The sequence below is a fragment of the Salmo salar genome, chromosome ssa20 (assembly GCF_905237065.1).
Source record: "Salmo salar chromosome ssa20, Ssal_v3.1, whole genome shotgun sequence".
NCBI classification, from domain to species: domain Eukaryota; kingdom Metazoa; phylum Chordata; class Actinopteri; order Salmoniformes; family Salmonidae; genus Salmo; species Salmo salar.
Window position 1 is genome coordinate 511,598 of NC_059461.1, and position 19,613 is coordinate 531,210.

The window sequence follows — 19,613 nt, forward strand, 5'->3', positions numbered from 1 at the left end:
TCTCTCCACAGTACCATTCAGGTATCATGGGAGGTAATAGGAGGTTCTCTCTCTCTCCACAGTGCCATTCAGGTATCATGGGAGGTAATAGGAGGTTCTCTCTCTCTCCACAGTACCATTCAGGTATCATGGGAGGTAATAGGAGGTTCTCTCTGTCTCTCCACAGTACCATTCAGGTATCATGGGAGGTAATAGGAGGTTCTCTGTCTCTCCACAGTACCATTCAGGTATCATGGGAGGTAATAGGAGGTTCTCTCTCCACAGTACCATTCAGGTATCATGGGAGGTAATAGGAGGTTCTCTCTCCACAGTACCATTCAGGCATCATGGGAGGTAATAGGAGGTTCTCTCTCCACAGTACCATTCAGGTATCATGGGAGGTAATAGGAGGTTATCTCTCTCTCCACAGTACCATTCAGGTATCATGGGAGGTAATAGGAGGTTCTCTCTCCACAGTGCCATTCAGGTATCATGGGAGGTAATAGGTGGTTCTCTCTCCACAGTACCATTCAGGTATCATGGGAGGTAATAGGAGGTTCTCTCTCTCTCCACAGTACCATTCAGGTATCATGGGAGGTAATAGGAGGTTCTCTCTCCACAGTGCCATTCAGGTATCATGGGAGGTAATAGGAGGTTCTCTCTCCACAGTGCCATTCAGGTATCATGGGAGGTAATAGCTGGTTCTCTCTCCACAGTGCCATTCAGGTATCATGGGAGGTAATAGGAGGTTCTCTCTCTCTCCACAGTACCATTCAGGTATCATGGGAGGTAATAGGAGGTTCTCTCTCTCTCCACAGTACCATTCAGGTATCATGGGAGGTAATAGGAGGTTCTCTCTGTCTCTCCACAGTGCCATTCAGGTATCATGGGAGGTAATAGGTGGTTCTCTCTCTCTCCACAGTACCATTCAGGTATCATGGGAGGTAATAGGAGGTTCTCTCTCTCTCCACAGTGCCATTCAGGTATCATGGGAGGTAATAGGAGGTTCTCTCTCCACAGTACCATTCATGTATCATGGGAGGTAATAGGAGGTTCTCTCTGTCTCTCCACAGTACCATTCAGGAATCATGGGAGGTAATAGGAGGTTCTCTCTGTCTCTCCACAGTGCCATTCAGGTATCATGGGAGGTAATAGGAGGTTCTCTGTCTCTCCACAGTACCATTCAGGTATCATGGGAGGTAATAGGAGGTTCTCTCTCTCTCCACAGTACCATTCAGGTATCATGGGAGGTAATAGGAGGTTCTCTGTCTCTCCACAGTACCATTCAGGTATCATGGGAGGTAATAGGAGGTTCTCTCTCTCTCCACAGTACCATTCAGGTATCATGGGAGGTAATAGGAGGTTCTCTCTCTCTCCACAGTGCCATTCAGGTATCATGGGAGGTAATAGGAGGTTCTCTCTCTCTCCACAGTACCATTCAGGTATCATGGGAGGTAATAGGAGGTTCTCTCTGTCTCTCCACAGTACCATTCAGGTATCATGGGAGGTAATAGGAGGTTCTCTCTCTCTCTCCACAGTACCATTCAGGTATCATGGGAGGTAATAGGTGGTTCTCTCTCTCTCTCCACAGTGCCATTCAGGTATCATGGGAGGAGGACATTATGTGACCTATGCCAAAAACCCCAACAACAAATGGTACTGTTACAACGACAGCAGCTGTAAGGTAAGAACACACACACACACACACACACACACACACACACACACACACACACACCCCCCTCGACTAATAATTTTAAAGACAAAACAAGACATTTTAAAGTGCGTACTTGTTTTGCGTATCCTCCCTAGGAAGTGCACTCAGAGGAGATGGACACGGACTCCGCCTACATCCTGTTCTATGAGCAGCAGGGAGTGGACTTCTCTCAGTTCCTGCCGAAGACTGACGGCAAGAAGATGGCCGACACCACTAGCATGGACGAGGACTTTGAGTCTGACTACAAGAAGTACTGTGTCCTTCAGTGATCAGGATCCCACAGTCTTCCACCTACCTTCCGCTCAACCGTCAACACTATGCCTGGAACTCTGGACTGTCGGACTCAGCCAGCCCCGTACGGAAAGGACACAGGGCTTCTTCAGCCAGTCTCAACTGGGCGCCAGGAAGCACAAAATGGTGTCTTTTGGTCGAGTCATCACAAACTGAACCACTTGAATGCCGGACCGGTTGTCATGATACCCCCCCTGTTGTTTTGTCAAGAGAACAACATTGATGCCCCATTTCTTTTTTAAAGCACTAAGCTGTTGCACATTGAGCCTGAGGAAACCCACCCTCGTGTGTGTGTGTGTGTGTGTGTGTGTGTGTGTGTGTGTGTGTGTGTGTGTGTGTGTGTGTGTGTGTGTGTGTGTGAGAGAGAGATTGTCAGCACATGAGCTGATATTGCTTCCTTGTTGTGCATATTTGTCCCCTGCAGCCATCAAAACATGTCCAAATACCTACATAATGTCTGTCTCTATAACTCGCTATACAGAAACGGTAATGTAGAGATTATACTGTGTTATTTTATCGATAAAAGGGGTTCTCCAAATGTTCTTATTTTCCTTCTTCAGTAATGATACTGTCATTTAAAAAAAAAAAAACTCATAATGCTACCTCACTGCATTTCATTGGCCAATTGGAACGGTCAAATATTTGTGACAGTATTAAAACCTCACCCACTTCCTCCTTTTGATTATCCCACAAAATTGAGGGGTTTGACCTTTAATTTGGCCCTTGCCAGGCAACTGCCTAAAACAAAAATGTGCAATTGCTGATCAACATCGAATGACTTTAGGGGCGTTCATTGTTGTCATTTTAACTCACAAGCTTGAGTTTAAATCTTGGTTATGTTGTGGACAGGTGCCATAAAGGATGTTTCAAAGATAATATATAAATACATATTTGTATTGTTTTCTCTTTCTCCAAAGAGTTATTTTTATCATTGCAATTATTTTTGTATGTACATTTGGTTAATTTAAGGGTTGTTCTCATCTCTGTCTACAGAACGTCTCTGTCTGTTTACAGAACGTCTCGTCTCTGTCTGTCTACAGAACGTCTCGTCTCGTCTCTGTCTACAGAACGTCTCGTCTCTGTTTACAGAACGTCTCGTCTCGTCTCTGTTTACAGAACGTCTCGTCTCTGTCTACAGAACGTCTCGTCTCTGTCTACAGAACGTCTCGTCTCTGTCTACAGAACGTCTCGTCTGTCTACAGAACGTCTCGTCTCTGTCTACAGAACGTCTCGTCTCTGTCTACAGAACGTCTCGTCTCTGTCTACAGAACGTCCCGTCTCTGTCTGTCTACAGAACGTCCCGTCTCTGTCTGTCTACAGAACGTCCCGTCTCTGTCTGTCTACAGAACGTCCCGTCTCTGTCTGTCTACAGAACGTCCCGTCTCTGTCTGTCTACAGAACGTCCCGTCTCTGTCTGTCTACAGAACGTCCCGTCTCTGTCTGTCTACAGAACGTCCCGTCTCTGTCTGTCTACAGAACGTCCCGTCTCTGTCTGTCTACAGAACGTCTCGTCTCTGTCTGTCTACAGAACGTCTCGTCCATAGTGTTTGTCTACAGAACGTTGTAGGGGGCCACTCTGAGACTGTAAATCAATAGGGCCACATGACTCCCTTGTGCACTACTTTTGACCAGGGCCCTGGTCAGAAATAGTGCACTACTGAAGAGTACCTTCACAAAGTGTTCATACCCCTTGACTTATTCCACATTTTGTAGTGTTACAGCCTTTGTTTCCCCCCCTCACCCATCTACACACAATACCCCATAATGACAAAGTGAGGGGGAAAAAATCTGAAATGTTTGCAACTTTATTGAAAATGAAATATGTAATTTATATAAGTATTCACACCCCTGAGTCAATACGTATTATAGTCACCTTTGGCAGCGGTTACAGTTGAGTCTTTCTGGGTAAGTCTTGTGTCAAACTCATTCCACGGAGGGCCCAGTGTCTTGCAGGTTTTTGCTCCTCCCTTGTACTTGATTGTAAGGAACTCTCCTCACCTGGTCGTCTAGGTCTCAGTAAGGAACTCTCCTCACCTGGTCGTCTAGGTCTCAGTAAGGAACTCCCCTCACCTGGTTGTCTAGGTCTCAGTAAGGAACTCTCCTCACCTGGTTGTCTAGGTCTCAGTAAGGAACTCCCCTCACCTGGTTGTCTAGGTCTCAGTAAGGAACTCTCCTCACCTGGTTGTCTAGGTCTCAGTAAGGAACTCCCCTCACCTGGTTGTCTAGGTCTCAGTAAGGAACTCTCCTCACCTGGTCGTCTAGGTCTCAGTAAGGAACTCCCCTCACCTGGTTGTCTAGGTCTCAGTAAGGAACTCTCCTCACCTGGTTGTCTAGGTCTCAGTAAGGAACTCTCCTCACCTGGTTGTCTAGGTCTCAGTAAGGAACTCTCCTCACCTGGTCGTCTAGGTCTCAGTAAGGAACTCCCCTCACCTGGTTGTCTAGGTCTCAGTAAGGAACTCTCCTCACCTGGTTGTCTAGGTCTTAATTGAAAGGAAAAACTGACAACACGTAGACACTAGACCCTCCGTGGAATGAGTTTGACACACCTGCTCTAAGAGCTTTGCACACCTGGATTGTACAATATTTGTACATTATTCTTTAAAAAATTCTTCAAGCTCTGTCAAGATGGTTGTTGAGCATCGCTAGACAGCCATTTTCAAGTCTTGCCATAGATTTTCAAGACAAAACGACTTAGTCCAGTCAGGAACATTCAATGTCATCTTGGTAAGCAACTCCAGTGTATTTGTGTTTTAGGTTATTGTCCTGCTGAAAGGTGAATTCATCTCCCAGTGTCTGGTGGAAAGCAGACTGAACCAGGTTTTCCTCTAGGATTTAGCCTGTGCTTAGCTCTGTTCCATTTCTTTTTATCCTAAAAACTCCTTGGTCCTTGCCGATGACAAGCATACCCATAACATGATGCAGCCACCACCATGCTTGAAAATATAAAGAGTGGTACTCAGTGTTGTGTTGGATTTGCCCCAAACATAAGGCTTTGTATTCAGGACATAAGTTCCTTTCTTTGCCACATTTTCTGCAGTATTACTTAAGTACCTTGTTGCAAACAGGATGCATGTTTTAAATATTTGTATTCTGTATAGGCTTCCTTCTTTCCACTCTGTCATTTAGGTTAGTGTTGTGAAGTAACTACAATGTTGTTGATCCATCCTCAGTTTTCTCCTATCACAGCCATTAAACTCTGTAACTGTTTTAAAGTCACCATTGGCCTCATGGTGAAATTCCTGAGCGGTTTCCTTCCTCTCCGACAACTGAGTTAGGAAGGACGCCTGTATCTTTGTTGTGACAGCGTGTGTTGATACACCATCCAAAGTGTAATCAATAACTTCACCATGCTCAAAGGGATATTCAGCGATTGCTTATTATTTTTACCCATCTACCAATCAATCCTTCTTTACGAGGCATTGGAAAACCTCCCTGGTCTTTGTGGTTGAATATGTTTTTGAAATTCACCGCTCGACTGAGGGACCATACAGATAATTGTACTGTATGTGTGGGCTACAGAGATGAGGTAGTCATTCAAAAATCATGTTAAACACTATTTATATATATGAATACTTATTGACTCAAGACATTTCAGCTTTTCATTTTTAATTAATTTGTAAACATTTCTAAAAGCATTATTTTTCTTTTGATATTGTGTGTAGGCAAGTGATAAACAATATATATTTTATTCCATTTTAAAATCAGGCTGAAACACAAAATATGGACGAAGTCAAGAGGTGTGAATACTTTTCCCGAAACTCTGTTTTCAAGGAATAGGGTGTCATTTCTGATGCCTTGCGTCACATTTTCCATGCGATTGGTGAGCTAGTGTCCTCACCACTCTGTTCCCTAAACAATCATATGTTTTTACCATTACCATCAGCTGCTAGATAAAATAATCTGTCGTAAAACACTACTCGAAAGGTGTGTTGTCATATGGGTGGCAGGGTAGCCAAGTGGTTAGAGCGTTGGACTAGTAACCGAAAGGTTGCAAGATCGAATCCCTGAGCTGACAAGGTAAAATCTGTCATTCTTCCCCTGAACAAGGCAGTTAACCCACTGTTCCTAGGCTGTCATTGTAAATATGAATTTGTTCTTTAACTGACTTGCCTAGTTAAATTTAAAAAATATGGTCTTCCTAGCACTGTCATACGAATGACATAACATGTCATAACCCACGGTAGCAGCTGATGTGTCGAGCGACCTTCTTTTCAGATCACCACTGTGAACAGATGTCTGTTTTCTCACCTGGAGAACAACTGAATGTTTTGATGGTTTTCATTTATTTATGATTTTAGCTGTGAAAGGGTCTCTCTTATAGTGAAGTTTTCTCCCAGCATCATTCAAGAGAATGTTAGGTGATTTTAAATCCAACTGTTGTTGCTGCCCTATTTGTGAGGAGGGGGATAGGCTGCTGCCCTATTTGTGAGGAGGGGGATAGGCTGCTGCCCTATTTGTGAGGAGGGGGATAGGCTGCTGCCCTATTTGTGAGGAGGGGGATAGGCTGCTGCCCTATTTGTGAGGAGGGGGATAGGCTGCTGCCCTATTTGTGAGGAGGGGGATAGGCTGATCGTCATTGATTCGCTGGATGAAGTGTTTATTTTTCTTTGTGAGACTAATGTAAAAATTGCATTACTGAACGTTCTTTTGTATTTAAAAAATATATATATATTTCTCCCCACCCCCCACTGTAAAACGATGTCTAACTATTGAATATTGTAGAGAGAGAGGGAGAGAATGTTGTCCCCAACATTTTAAAATACATCACTTCACTCAAAGGGAACTGTTTTGTGGCGATCAGAACAGGCCCATGTTCCAATGTTTATACAAGCATAGCACTTAGAATGCCTGCTTCATTACCAAGTTAGTGTGGATATCTGAACTGCTTTCTACAAATGGCACCTTATACCCTATGTAGTGCCCTATTTTGGACTTGGTTTGTAGTGACTCTGAACGTACCTGTTGCTGCTGGGCTACATGCGCCCTGTTTTAAGCGAGACGGGAAAATGAGGTCTGTGTCTGAAATGGCACCATATTCCCTAATGTAATTCCTTATAATCGTGCACTGCTTTTGACTAGGGCCCGTAGGGCTCTGGTCAAAAGTAGTGCACTGTGTACAGAATAGGGTGCTGTTTGGGACAAAACCGATCTATACCAGGCTTGTACCACCATCTTCAGTCCTCTTGTACCAGCAAGCACAGAGACGACCAGCCTGTAACCCTGCCTCATTCCACGGTTTGTTCACTTCAGATTCAGTCAGTTAAATGTTCTGATTCCAGGCTGATGTCTTCTTTTAAAACACTCATATGAGCATTTCAATCCCGTACAGAACCAGGGTTAATGTATTAACTGAACAGTGAACACCCCTCGCTCTGTGGCAGTATGGTATGACCCGTTGACAGGTAGTCTACTACTGAAGTTGTTTTTCCACGTCTTCCTTTATTTTTGATGGATCGGGGGAAAAATATGTATTTAATGAAATTACTTTTTTGTTTGTTTTGTAAAAATAACATTGCACTGACTTTGAAAATGTACATCAAGTGTTTTGTAAATAATCCATTTAAAATGGATGTATTTGAATATGAACTGTAAAAAAATAAAATAATAATAATGTAGTTGTATATGGAGTGATGATACTGTTGATCTGTAACTAAGCAACACATTCAATAAATCAGATGCAATTAAGGAATTCAGTTAATGGGTTGGTTTGTGTGTGTGAAGAGTGTGGGAGGGCTCCAATCATGCTTGCAGCAGGCACAGCCTGTGAGTTGAGTTGGTGTATGTGAGAGGAAACCACAGCCCTCTACTGAAGCCCGGGTCTCTTTCTGTGAGTTGAGTTAGTCGACAGTGCCTTCGGGAAAGTATTCAGACCTCTTGACTTTTTTTCCCACATGGTTACGTTACAGCCTTATTCTAAAATATATCTTTTTTTCCCCCTCATCCTTCTACACACAATACCCCATAATGACAAAGCAAAAAAAAAACATTTTTTTTTAGAAATGTTTGCTAATTTATCAAAATAACAAAACTATCACATTTACATAAGTATTCAGACCCTTTACTCAGTACTTTGTTGAAGCACCTTTGGCAGCGATTACAGCCTCATGTCTTCTTGGGTATGACGCTACAAGCTTGGCACACCTGTATTTGGGGAGTTTCTCCCATTTCATCTCTGCGGATCCTCTCAAGCTCTGTCAGCTTGGATGCACAGCTATTTTCAGATTTGATCGGGTTCAAGTCCAGGTTCTGTCTGGGCCACTCAAGAATATTCAGAGAATTGTCCCGAAGCCACTCCTGCGTTGTTTTGGCTGTGTGCTTTGGGTCGTTGTCCTGTTGGAAGGTGAACCTTCGCCCCCAGTCTGAGGTCCTGAGCGGTCTGGAGCGGCTTTTCATCAAGGATCTCTCTGTACTTTGCTCCGTTCATCTTTCCCTCGATCCTGACTAGTCTCCCAGTCCCTGCCACTGAAAAACATCCTCACAGCATGATGTTGCCACCACCATGCTTCACCGTAGGGATGGTGCCATATTTCCTCCAGATGTGTGATGCTTTGCATTCAGGCCAAATAGTTCAATCTTGGTTTCATCAGACCAGAGAATATTGTTTCTCATGGTCTAGGAGTCTTTAGGTGCCTTTTGGCAAACTTCAAACGGGCTGTCGTGCTTTTTACTGAGGAGTGACTTGAGGCTGGCCGCTCGACCATAAAGGCCTGATTGGTGGAGTGCTGCAGAGATGGTTGTCCTTCTGGAAGGTTCTCCCATCTCCACAGAGGAACTCTGGAGCTCTGTCAGAGTGACCATCGGGTTCTTGGTCACTCCCCTTAGCCCTTCTCCCCCGATTGCTCAGTTTGGCCGGGTGACCAGCTCTAGGAAGAGTCTTGGTGGTTCCAAACTTCTTCCATTTAAGAATGATGGAGGCCACTGTGTTCTTGGGGATCTTCAATGCTGCAGAAATGTTTTGGTACCCTTCCCCAGATCTGTGCCTCGACATAATCCTGTCTCGGAGCTCTACGGACAATTCCTTTGACCTCATGGCTTGGTTTTTGCTCTGACATGCACTGTCAACTGCACACACCTATATAGACAGATGTGTGCCTTTCCAGATCATGTCCTATCAATTAAATTTACCACAGGTGGACTCCAAGTTGTTGAAACATCAAGGATGATCAATGGAAACAGGATGTACCTGAGCTCAAAGCAAAGGGTCTGAATACCTATGTAAATAAGGTATTTTATTTTTTATACATTTGCTAACATTTCTGGAAAACCTGTTTTCGCTTTGTCATTGTGGGGTGTTGTGTGTAGATTGAGTAAATCAAAAAAATAAGATTAAATCAATTTTAGAATAAGGCTGTAATGTAACAATGTGTAAAAAGTCAAGGGGTCTGAATACTTTCTGAATGCGAGAGGAAACCACAGCCCTCCACTGAAGCCCGGTTTTCTTTCTGCGGACCGGACCAGCTAGGAGCTGCTAGTTCTGACGGACCGGACCAGCTAGCTCTAACGGAACATCCTTCCCCGAAACAAAGACGCCCAGCGTGAAATTTCACGGTATACCTGACAGCAGTTTACGTCCCAAATGGCACCCTATTCCCTATAGGCCCTGGTCAAAATTAGTGCACTCTATAGGGAATAGGGTGCCATTTGGGAAACAAGAACTTTCAAATCCACACCCACCATATTAAACTATGTGAATGATAGGAGTCCAGACTTCACTGTGAAGCATCTCTTTCCAACTGAAGATGTCTATTAGCTGTCATCTTCATAATATCCTTCACTGCCCATAATTGGCCCGACTGACCAAAAAGTAATACTATATTTTATTTAACTAGGCAAGTCAGTTAAGAACAAATTCTTATTTACAATGACGGCCTACCAGAAGGCTGTCACGATACAGAAAGTTCCTCAACATTTAGTAGACCTAAGTGTTCATCATATAGACGCTGTAAATGTCTCTGTCAGACGGCTCAGTGTCAGGGGTTTTCAGAACCACGGGATGCACCTGTGCATTTCCCCCTCCAGGAAGTGTGGTTCACACACAAACCATACCCCTCCTACTGACTCCAATAACACCGCATGATGTGTTTAATGTATGTCTGTTTTTCTCTCAACGAGTGTCTTCTCTTCAAGGGTTCTGACTTTCTCTCAGATACTGGCAGAGAAACACAATAGCAGGCTTTCGGGTCTCTTGTTTACAGCGATTCGGTGAGTTAGGCCGAGACGACGTCTGTCTATTGTTGGGCAGTGCCAGTTTACAGTTTAATGTGGAGTGTTATGGAACGGATGTAGCCTCACCAGGTGCTCTTTTAAGAGGACAGGTGGGTAGGTAGGTGGGTAGGGTTAGACAGGTAGGTAGGGTTAGACGGGTGGGGTGGGTAGGGTTAAACGGGTGGGTAGGGCCCTGAGGAGAGGCTGGGGAAAGAGAGGGCCCTCAGGAGCAGAGAGCCTGGGGAGAGAGAAGCTGGGGAGAGAGAGGGCCCTGAGGAGCTACCACCAGATCACCAAAGAGGGAACGCTAGGCTACGCTACCACCAGATCACCAAAGAGGGAAAGCTAGGCTACGCTACCACCAGATCACCAAAGAGGGAACGCTAGGCTACGCTACCACCAGATCACCAAAGAGGGAACGCTAGGCTACGCTACCACCAGATCACCAAAGAGGGAACGCTTAGGCTACGCTACCACCAGACCACCAAAGAGGGAACGCTAGGCTACGCTACCACCAGATCACCAAAGAGGGAACGCTAGGCTACGCTACCACCAGATCACCAAAGAGGGAACGCTAGGCTACGCTACCACCAGACCACCAAAGAGGGAACGCTAGGCTACGCTACCACCAGATCACCAAAGAGGGAACGCTAGGCTACGCTACCACCAGATCACCAAAGAGGGAACGCTAGGCTACGCTACCACCAGATCACCAAAGAGGGAAAGCTAGGCTACGCTACCACCAGACCACCAAAGAGGGAACGCTAGGCTACGCTACCACCAGACCACCAAAGAGGGAACGCTAGGCTACGCTACCACCAGATCACCAAAGAGGGAACGCTAGGCTACGCTACCACCAGATCACCAAAGAGGGAACGCTAGGCTACGCTACCACCAGATCACCAAAGAGGGAACGCTAGGCTACGCTACCACCAGACCACCAAAGAGGGAACGCTAGGCTACGCTACCACCAGATCACCAAAGAGGGAACGCTAGGCTACGCTACCACCAGATCACCAAAGAGGGAACGCTAGGCTACGCTACCACCAGATCACCAAAGAGGGAACACTAGGCTAGGCTACCACCAGATCACCAAAGAGGGAACACTAGGCTAGGCTACCACCAGACCACCAAAGAGGGAACGCTAGGCTACGCTACCACCAGATCACCAAAGAGGGAACGCTAGGCTACGCTACCACCAGATCACCAAAGAGGGAACGCTAGGCTAGGCTACCACCAGATCACCAAAGAGGGAACGCTAGGCTACGCTACCACCAGATCACCAAAGAGGGAACGCTAGGCTACGCTACCACCAGATCACCAAAGAGGGAACACTAGGCTAGGCTACCACCAGATCACCAAAGAGGGAACACTAGGCTAGGCTACCACCAGACCACCAAAGAGGGAACGCTAGGCTACGCTACCACCAGCTCATCAAAGAGGGAACACCACAGAGGGAACGCTAGGCTACGCTACCACCAGATCAGAGGGAACACTAGGCTAGGCTACCACCAGCTCATCAAAGAGGGAACGCTAGGCTAGGCTACCACCAGTCCACTCCTTGATAATCTTATACCCATAATGACCAGAGATGAAATGTCCATTGAGACTGAGGGGGCAACGAGACACTGCTTTAGTGGGGGTAAGGTCACACAGTTTGTATCTCAAATGGCAGCCTATTCCCTACATTTGGGGTTCTTAAACTTTTTCAGCCTGAGACCCAAATGAGAAACTGACCATCCTCCCATGACCAAAATAAGAAAAAAATACTGTGTGATAATCTACCACTTTGGGAGTCGGCATTATTTATATTAGTCTCCATAAGGAATAGAAACGAGTGGCACATCTATAACATATTTACTACAACAACATGAATTCTGTGTTATGTGGTGATCTCCCAGAGTCCTGTGTGTTGATCTCCCAGAGTCCTGTGTGTTGATCTCCCAGAGTCCTGTGTGTCGATCTCCCAGAGTCCTGTGTGTCGTTCTCCCAGAGTCCTGTGTGTCGTTCTCCCAGAGTCCTGTGTGTCGATCTCCCAGAGCCCTGTGTGTCGTTCTCCCAGAGTCCTGTGTGTCGATCTCCCAGAGTCCTGTGTGTAGTTCTCCCAGAGTCCTGTGTGTTGGCGCTTCCTTCAGACCCACAGAGACGAGATGACCCCTGACCCTGAGCTACAGAGCCTGCTCACCATCACCTCTTATCACATCACACTGGCCATGGAACACCTCCGATCCAAAATGGAAGCCAGTTTCCTCCTCCTCCCACTCATTCCTTATGACACCAACTGCCACCTGCATTACTGGTCTGGGACCTGACATTAGACAGACAGTAAATGATCTGGGGTCTGTGTTCCAGGTGGTGCACTGTGACCTACGATCATTTCTTACAGACAGTAACCCATACACACAGCTACAGAACATTTATTAGTCCTGATCTCTGACCTGTACTTACAGGTGGTGGGTGCACTGTGACCTGGCCGGTCAGAAAACCAACTATTACAGCTTCAAGGGGGACGTGTGGGCATTTGGCATCGTGCTGTGGGAGATGCAGACATTTGGTGAGTTTTGGAAAACAAAATGTCTGCCATCATCATTTACAAGGCTGTATGGGTGGCTGCCTGGTGTCCATCATGATAAAGACAGGTCAAATCTTGTGTTCGTCTAACCTTTATTTACCCAGATAATTAATTGAGAACAAATCCCAAATTAAATATAATTATAACAACATGGACATAACAAAGTGGATGTTTGTGGTTCCCAGGCACCTTACCATACCCTAACCTGGAGACGCCATCTGTCCCAGCCACAAGAACACAGACCTGTCCCTGAGGGCTACAGGCCAAACATGTGACCGTGACATCATTGATAGTGTCGTGGTAACAGGGTCCTATTCAGTAGAACACGATGTAGCAAAACAAAAACCTGTGTTCTTATTGGACAGGTTCAGGTAAGACCTCTGTTTCCTGAACAATAACCCAGACATGAACAGACCCCTCTATGGAATACTGGATATAGGTTTATTTTTTATTCATTTTTCTATTCAAGGGTTTCGTCACAAATGACACCCTATTCATTCAGTGCATTCCTTCTGACCAGAACCCTATATAGGGAATAGGGTGCCATTTGGAGAAGTACCAAATAACAAAAAATAAAGTTTGAATTGAACATCTAAATGGAGCTGGTCTGTTTAATACCGTTGTAAACACACTGTACTCACATCCTGACCCCTCAATACACACTGTACTCACATCCTGACCCCTCAATACACTGTACTCACATCCTGACCCCTCAATACACACTGTACTCACATCCTGACCCCTCAATACACACTGTACTCACATCCTGACCCCCTCAACACACTGTACTCACATCCTGACCCCTCAATATACTGTACTCACATCCTGACCCCCTCAACACACTGTACTCACATCCTGACCCCTCAATACACACTGTACTCACATCCTGACCCCTCAATACACACTGTACTCACATCCTGACCCCTCAATACACACTGTACTCACATCCTGACCCCTCAATATACTGTACTCACATCCTGACCCCCTCAACACACTGTACTCACATCCTGACCCCTCAATATACTGTACTCACATCCTGACCCCCTCAACACACACTGTACTCACATCCTGACCCCCTCAACACACCAGGAACAGTAGACCTCACATCCTGACCCCTCAATACACCAGGAACAGTAGACCTCACATCCTGACCCCTCAATACACCAGGAACAGTAGACCTCACATCCTGACCCCTCAATACACCAGGAACAGTAGACCTCACATCCTGACCCCCTCAACACACCAGGAACAGTAGACCTCACATCCTGACCCCTCAATACACCAGGAACAGTAGACCTCACATCCTGACCCCCTCAACACACCAGGAACAGTAGACCTCACATCCTGACCCCCTCAATACACCAGGAACAGTAGACCTCACATCCTGACCCCTCAATACACCAGGAACAGTAGACCTCACATCCTGACCCCTCAATACACACCAGGAACAGTAGACCTCACATCCTGACCCCCTCAACACACCAGGAACAGTAGACCTCACATCCTGACCCCCTCAACACACCAGGAACAGTAGAGCTCACATCCTGACCCCTCAACACACCAGGAACAGTAGACCTCACATCCTGACCCCTCAACACACCAGGAACAGTAGACCTCACATCCTGACCCCTCAATACACCAGGAACAGTAGACCTCACATCCTGACCCCCTCAATACACCAGGAACAGTAGACCTCACATCCTGACCCCCTCAACACACCAGGAACAGTAGACCTCACATCCTGACCCCCTCAACACACCAGGAACAGTAGACCTCACATCCTGACCCCCTCAACACACCAGGAACAGTAGACCTCACATCCTGACCCCCTCAATACACCAGGAACAGTAGACCTCACATCCTGACCCCTCAACACACCAGGAACAGTAGACCTCACATCCTGACCCCCTCAACACACCAGGAACAGTAGACCTCACATCCTGACCCCTCAATACACCAGGAACAGTAGACCTCACATCCTGACCCCTCAACACACCAGGAACAGTAGACCTCACATCCTGACCCCCTCAACACACCGGGAACAGTAGACCTCACATCCTGACCCCTCAACACACCAGGAACAGTAGACCTCACATCCTGACCCCCTCAACACACCAGGAACAGTAGACCTCACATCCTGACCCCTCAATACACCAGGAACAGTAGACCTCACATCCTGACCCCTCAATACACCAGGAACAGTAGACCTCACATCCTGACCCCTCAACACACCAGGAACAGTAGACCTCACATCCTGACCCCTCAATACACCAGGAACAGTAGACCTCACATCCTGACCCCCTCAACACACCAGGAACAGTAGACCTCACATCCTGACCCCTCAATACACCAGGAACAGTAGACCTCACATCCTGACCCCCTCAACACACCAGGAACAGTAGACCTCACATCCTGACCCCTCAATACACCAGGAACAGTAGACCTCACATCCTGACCCCTCAACACACCAGGAACAGTAGACCTCACATCCTGACCCCCTCAACACACCAGGAACAGTAGACCTCACATCCTGACCCCCTCAATACACCAGGAACAGTAGACCTCACATCCTGACCCCCTCAATACACCAGGAACAGTAGACCTCACATCCTGACCCCTCAATACACCAGGAACAGTAGACCTCACATCCTGACCCCCTCAACACACCAGGAACAGTAGACCTCACATCCTGACCCCCCTCAACATGAGTAATTTCACTGTATGATTCTGTCCCAAATGGCCCTGGTCAAAAGTAGTGCACTATAAAGGGAATAGGGTGCCATTTGGGATGTATTCTATGATTAGTCCCTTGTTGTTCAGAGATGTAGCCCAGGTCTAGATCTGTAATCTACAGACTCTTTGTTAGGCTACTTCTCTAATCACTCTCACAGGTGAGGTTTAATCCAAAGTATTCAGTCTCTGAATCCACTGTTGAATCAGAATCCTCTTCCTGTCTGTCATTTCCTTCTAGTGCTGATAATGTTTGTCCCTCTTCCTCTCTTTCTGTCTCTCCTAGCAGGGAACCCCGGGCTTTCTCCTCTCCTCTCTCTTCCTCCACTGTAGATCCTCTGTCCTCCTCTCTTTCTGTCTCTTCTGACAGTGGACTCCACTCTTCCTCATCTCCTTCACCCTCTTCCTCCAGTGGACCCCAGTCCAGCTCTATTTCAAACTCATCCTCCACTGGACCCTTGTCCTCCTCCTCTTCTTCCTCTCTTCCGGTCTCCTCTGTCGGTTTAGCAGTAGGAGGTGGTCGTGGGCAGACTTCACCGTTGATACTATGTTGGAAAAACAGCTCACAGTCCTCCCTCCAGCATTTGATGTTGATGTTGTACCCAGCTGCCTTCATCTCTTTCTGCTTATTTAGGACATTGCTGTGTGTGGTTGTTATGCCCATCTTAGAGAGTCTTTTGAAAATGGGCTTAACCCCTCCTTGGGTCAGTGTGGAGTTGATGACATAGGCCAGTGCAGAAAGCCTGGGGTTTCTACCTCTCAGGGCCACAGAGGCGGCTACACAGTTATGGATGGTGGATCCACCTGTTGCAGTATTGATGGTGGTATAAAGCCATGGTGTCTTCCTGGACAACTCATCATCCAACGCTTTGTATGAAAAACACTTCATATTCTCCAACGAGGTACTACTCAAGATGCAAGGTTCAGCACAAGTCAGGTAATTTAAGGGTCTTGCATATGCCTTGACCTCTGCTTCTATTTTCTGTGTCATCTGCTTTCTGATTTCTTGACACATGGTTTCATTCGTCAAGGCTAACCTGACAAATGTCGTCAATTTGCCTTTTGCCAAGTTTTCAACCATTCCGGAAAATTCGGATGAAACCTTCTCAACCCTCTTTTTCAGCTTTGGATCCAATTGGTTAGGGTATGTTATGACAACCTGCAAAATAATGTGAAATTAATAGACTAATACAGTATTATAATGAAAATACAGTAGGCAGGAAAACTACAGTACAAGTATATGCATGTGGTTTTGGGAGGAAGGGGGGGGGGTGCACTTTGTAGTTGGCTAGGTGATGCCTTCCCTGTAGCTCAGTTGGTAGAGCATGGTGTTTGCAACGCCAGGGTTGTGGGTTCGATTCCCACGGGGGACCAGTACAGGAAAAAAAAGAAATGTATGAAATGTATGCATTCACTACTGTAAGTCGCTCTGGATAAGAGTGTCTGCTAAATGACTAAAATGTCAAATTTAAATAATGTGATGCATGTTGCTTTAAGAGCTACTATGCTTGGTCTTAACATTAACATGCATCGCTTGCGGTACGGTTTTTTGGTAGCATTAAAATAACCGTATTTCATATCGGCGAGAAATACATTTTTATTTTATTTTTTAAACACGAAAGGTTAAATTGTTCCACCTTTATAGAGAGAGATCTCACACGGCCATATTTCCATGTTACAGCGCTTATTTACTGAAAACAAACAGAAGACAGAGTCCTGAGCTATTTTGCTGTCTGCTGTCTCTGAACACCTATGAGTAAAAGCAACAATGTGTTGTAACTGAAAAATACTGACGGCTGCAACTGTTCAAACGCTATACATTAAGAGTGTATTTTGTATTTGTGAAATTATTTTGGATATGAAAGTATACGGATTTATGTTTCTAGAATCGTACCGAAATTGAGAATCGATTCGCGATTAGATGGGAGTATTTGGATGTTTTTGGCTTCCTGAGCCAATTCGCCCTTTAGTCATAATGTCTAAGGTCCTTGGACTATGGAGTAACGTTAGGCTCCTTTAGTCCAATGTTGGGCTAGTTGGTCAGTATAACTACCTCGACAAGACTGCTCCTCGGGGGAACCTTTTTATAGGGAGGACATGTCTTCTTGGCAGCCCGGTCTGTCTCAGATGGACTCGGTTCCCGTTCAGATGTCTTCTTGGTTCCCTTGTCTGTTCCAGATGGACTCGGTTCCCGTTCAGATGTCTTCTTGGCTCCCTTGTCTGTTCCAGATGGACTCGGTTCCCGTTCAGATGTCTTCTTGGCTCCCTTGTCTGTTTCAGATGGACTCGGTTCCCGTTCACGCTTCCTCTTCTTGCTCGTCCCCGGTGTCTGATGCTCCGATTGCCATTTCTTTAAAACGCTTACAGATTCCTCTATCCTGAGAAATAGTCTATAACACTTTGCACAAATTCTGCCCGATTTCACCCCTGGTGCTTCAGTTAGCACTAAACCGGTGGCAAGGAATCTATCACATAACCTTTTTTCCTTTGAGGCTTTAGGCTTGTCAAATATTCTTCGTGTTGCCTGTAATGTCCCCTTGATGAGCAGATTTTGACCGCAGAGCCGACAAGTGTTCTGTATGGATGGATATGGGTCTGATATAGCTTGATAACTGTGCAGAAGTAAGGTCTGGCTGCAGAGCACTAGGTCTACGGCTGACATTGTTGTGTGTTTACATGTTCCACTTCCTCCTGAACACACCAAAGATGGTGGATAAATTAAGATGGTTCACTCGCCGTTTACAACAACAACAAAAAAGGTCAGTTCCGGTCTACTTAACGAGATGTCTCTTATAGACACCAAATGCAATAGCAGCTGGGTCTGGTCTACTTCTTTGTTCATTTACTTTTATTATCAAAGATTATGGCTATACTGACAGGTTTATATATGTCTCTCCGGACCTAACGATGGGAGTCGTTGTCCACAAAGCGACTCACCGGGCTGCCTAACTTCCGCCTTTCCTTTCTTTGGATTGGTGGATGCATCTCATTATTGTAATCCAGCATTGAATATTCGACGAGGGTTGTTTACGTCGACCGTCTGTATTCAATGGAGAAATGATATGATTACTAGCCTTATGCCATGAAAATGCATAGCCATCTCGAGACAACTCCGATATAAAGTTGTTTTTCCTTCTTCCGTCTGTAAACACGTCGGTAAATCGACGCTTCGGAAACACGTCATTGATTGGTCTCTGGCTCCCGGGTGGATACAGTTAAAGCTCTCCACAGTCACGTGTAGTCGACGGTATGCTACAGTTATAATACTGTATTATTTATGTGTGTGTGTGGTCTTCCACTTGATTAGCAGTTAATAGTTTTATGGCCAGATCCTCAATTTAAAGTCCAGTTAACGACTTGGGTTTTGCGCATGTACTACTGTAGCTACCGCACACCTAGGATGAAAATAGGGCGACTTCAATTTAGCCGCAGACCTGGTCGCCAGCATGGTACAGAGTTCCCTGTGACACGAAGAGAGGAGAACGAGTCAGACCCAGTTCTTATTATAGCTCGGTGAATCAGACAGCGAACCCTTCGGTGACTGCCGTATACTACCGATTCGGGATTTTATAACCGCATAGATTAGTTCATAAATAAAAATCGAATACATTTCGAGATATTTTTGCTATCGGTAGGTTGAGGTCGCTGAAAGGTTGATCCGGAGCCACAATGAGAGGTTAACAATTCGGATTACCTCGGTGACATGGTTATAGTAGGAACTGACTGAATATGGAACAAGAAGGTTTTGGTTTATTGGCCCAACATCATAGGTGAGAGGGGGTTTGGTGACAATGACCAGGTCAAGTGTTCTATTCTTCCAGAAGACCTATGGCAAGAGGAATGTATAGTAAAGAAGAAGCTTAATGGATTCTCCTTTAATAAAATAATGTACATAATGTATTATTAGTTGTACATTTTTGCTAATTTCTAACAGTATTTTAGATTTTTCTCTCACGTGTTCATTCTTTATTCTGGTTACAGTTTATATCCGCAGGTGTTTCTGTCCACCTACTCAATCTCTTATCATTCTAGATGGTAAATAAGAACAAGTGAATCATCTTCAACCCCAGGTTTAAACAACAAATATCATGCAAAAATTCTCTTGATTGCAATATGCCT

General features: G+C 45.6%; 2 protein-coding genes across 4 annotated transcripts; one reads left to right on the plus strand and one right to left on the minus strand.

Moving 5' to 3' along the window:
* The first annotated feature begins 1,551 nt into the window (after positions 1-1,551).
* LOC123729336 (ubiquitin carboxyl-terminal hydrolase 32) lies at positions 1,552-2,888 on the plus strand. The gene is made up of 2 exons (XM_045704235.1): positions 1,552-1,663; positions 1,792-2,888. Exons 1-2 carry the CDS (start codon positions 1,586-1,588, stop codon positions 1,963-1,965), a joined length of 252 nt encoding a protein of 83 aa, XP_045560191.1. The 5' UTR covers positions 1,552-1,585; the 3' UTR covers positions 1,966-2,888.
* Positions 2,889-13,709: 10,821 nt separating this feature from the next.
* On the minus strand, positions 13,710-18,855 carry LOC106613360 (uncharacterized). Of its 3 annotated transcripts, XM_045704237.1 has the most exons (3): positions 17,645-18,855; positions 17,548-17,593; positions 13,710-16,653 (listed from the first exon to the last, which is right to left on the minus strand). In XM_045704237.1, exons 1-3 carry the CDS (start codon positions 18,154-18,156, stop codon positions 15,640-15,642), a joined length of 1,572 nt encoding a protein of 523 aa, XP_045560193.1. In that variant the 5' UTR covers positions 18,157-18,855; the 3' UTR covers positions 13,710-15,639. The 3 variants fall into 3 exon arrangements, with proteins under 3 accessions (XP_045560193.1, XP_045560194.1, XP_045560192.1); XM_045704238.1 differs by lacking the exon at positions 17,548-17,593 and having other exon boundaries at positions 18,432-18,855; XM_045704236.1 differs by having other exon boundaries at positions 17,548-18,854.
* Positions 18,856-19,613: the final 758 nt, after the last annotated feature.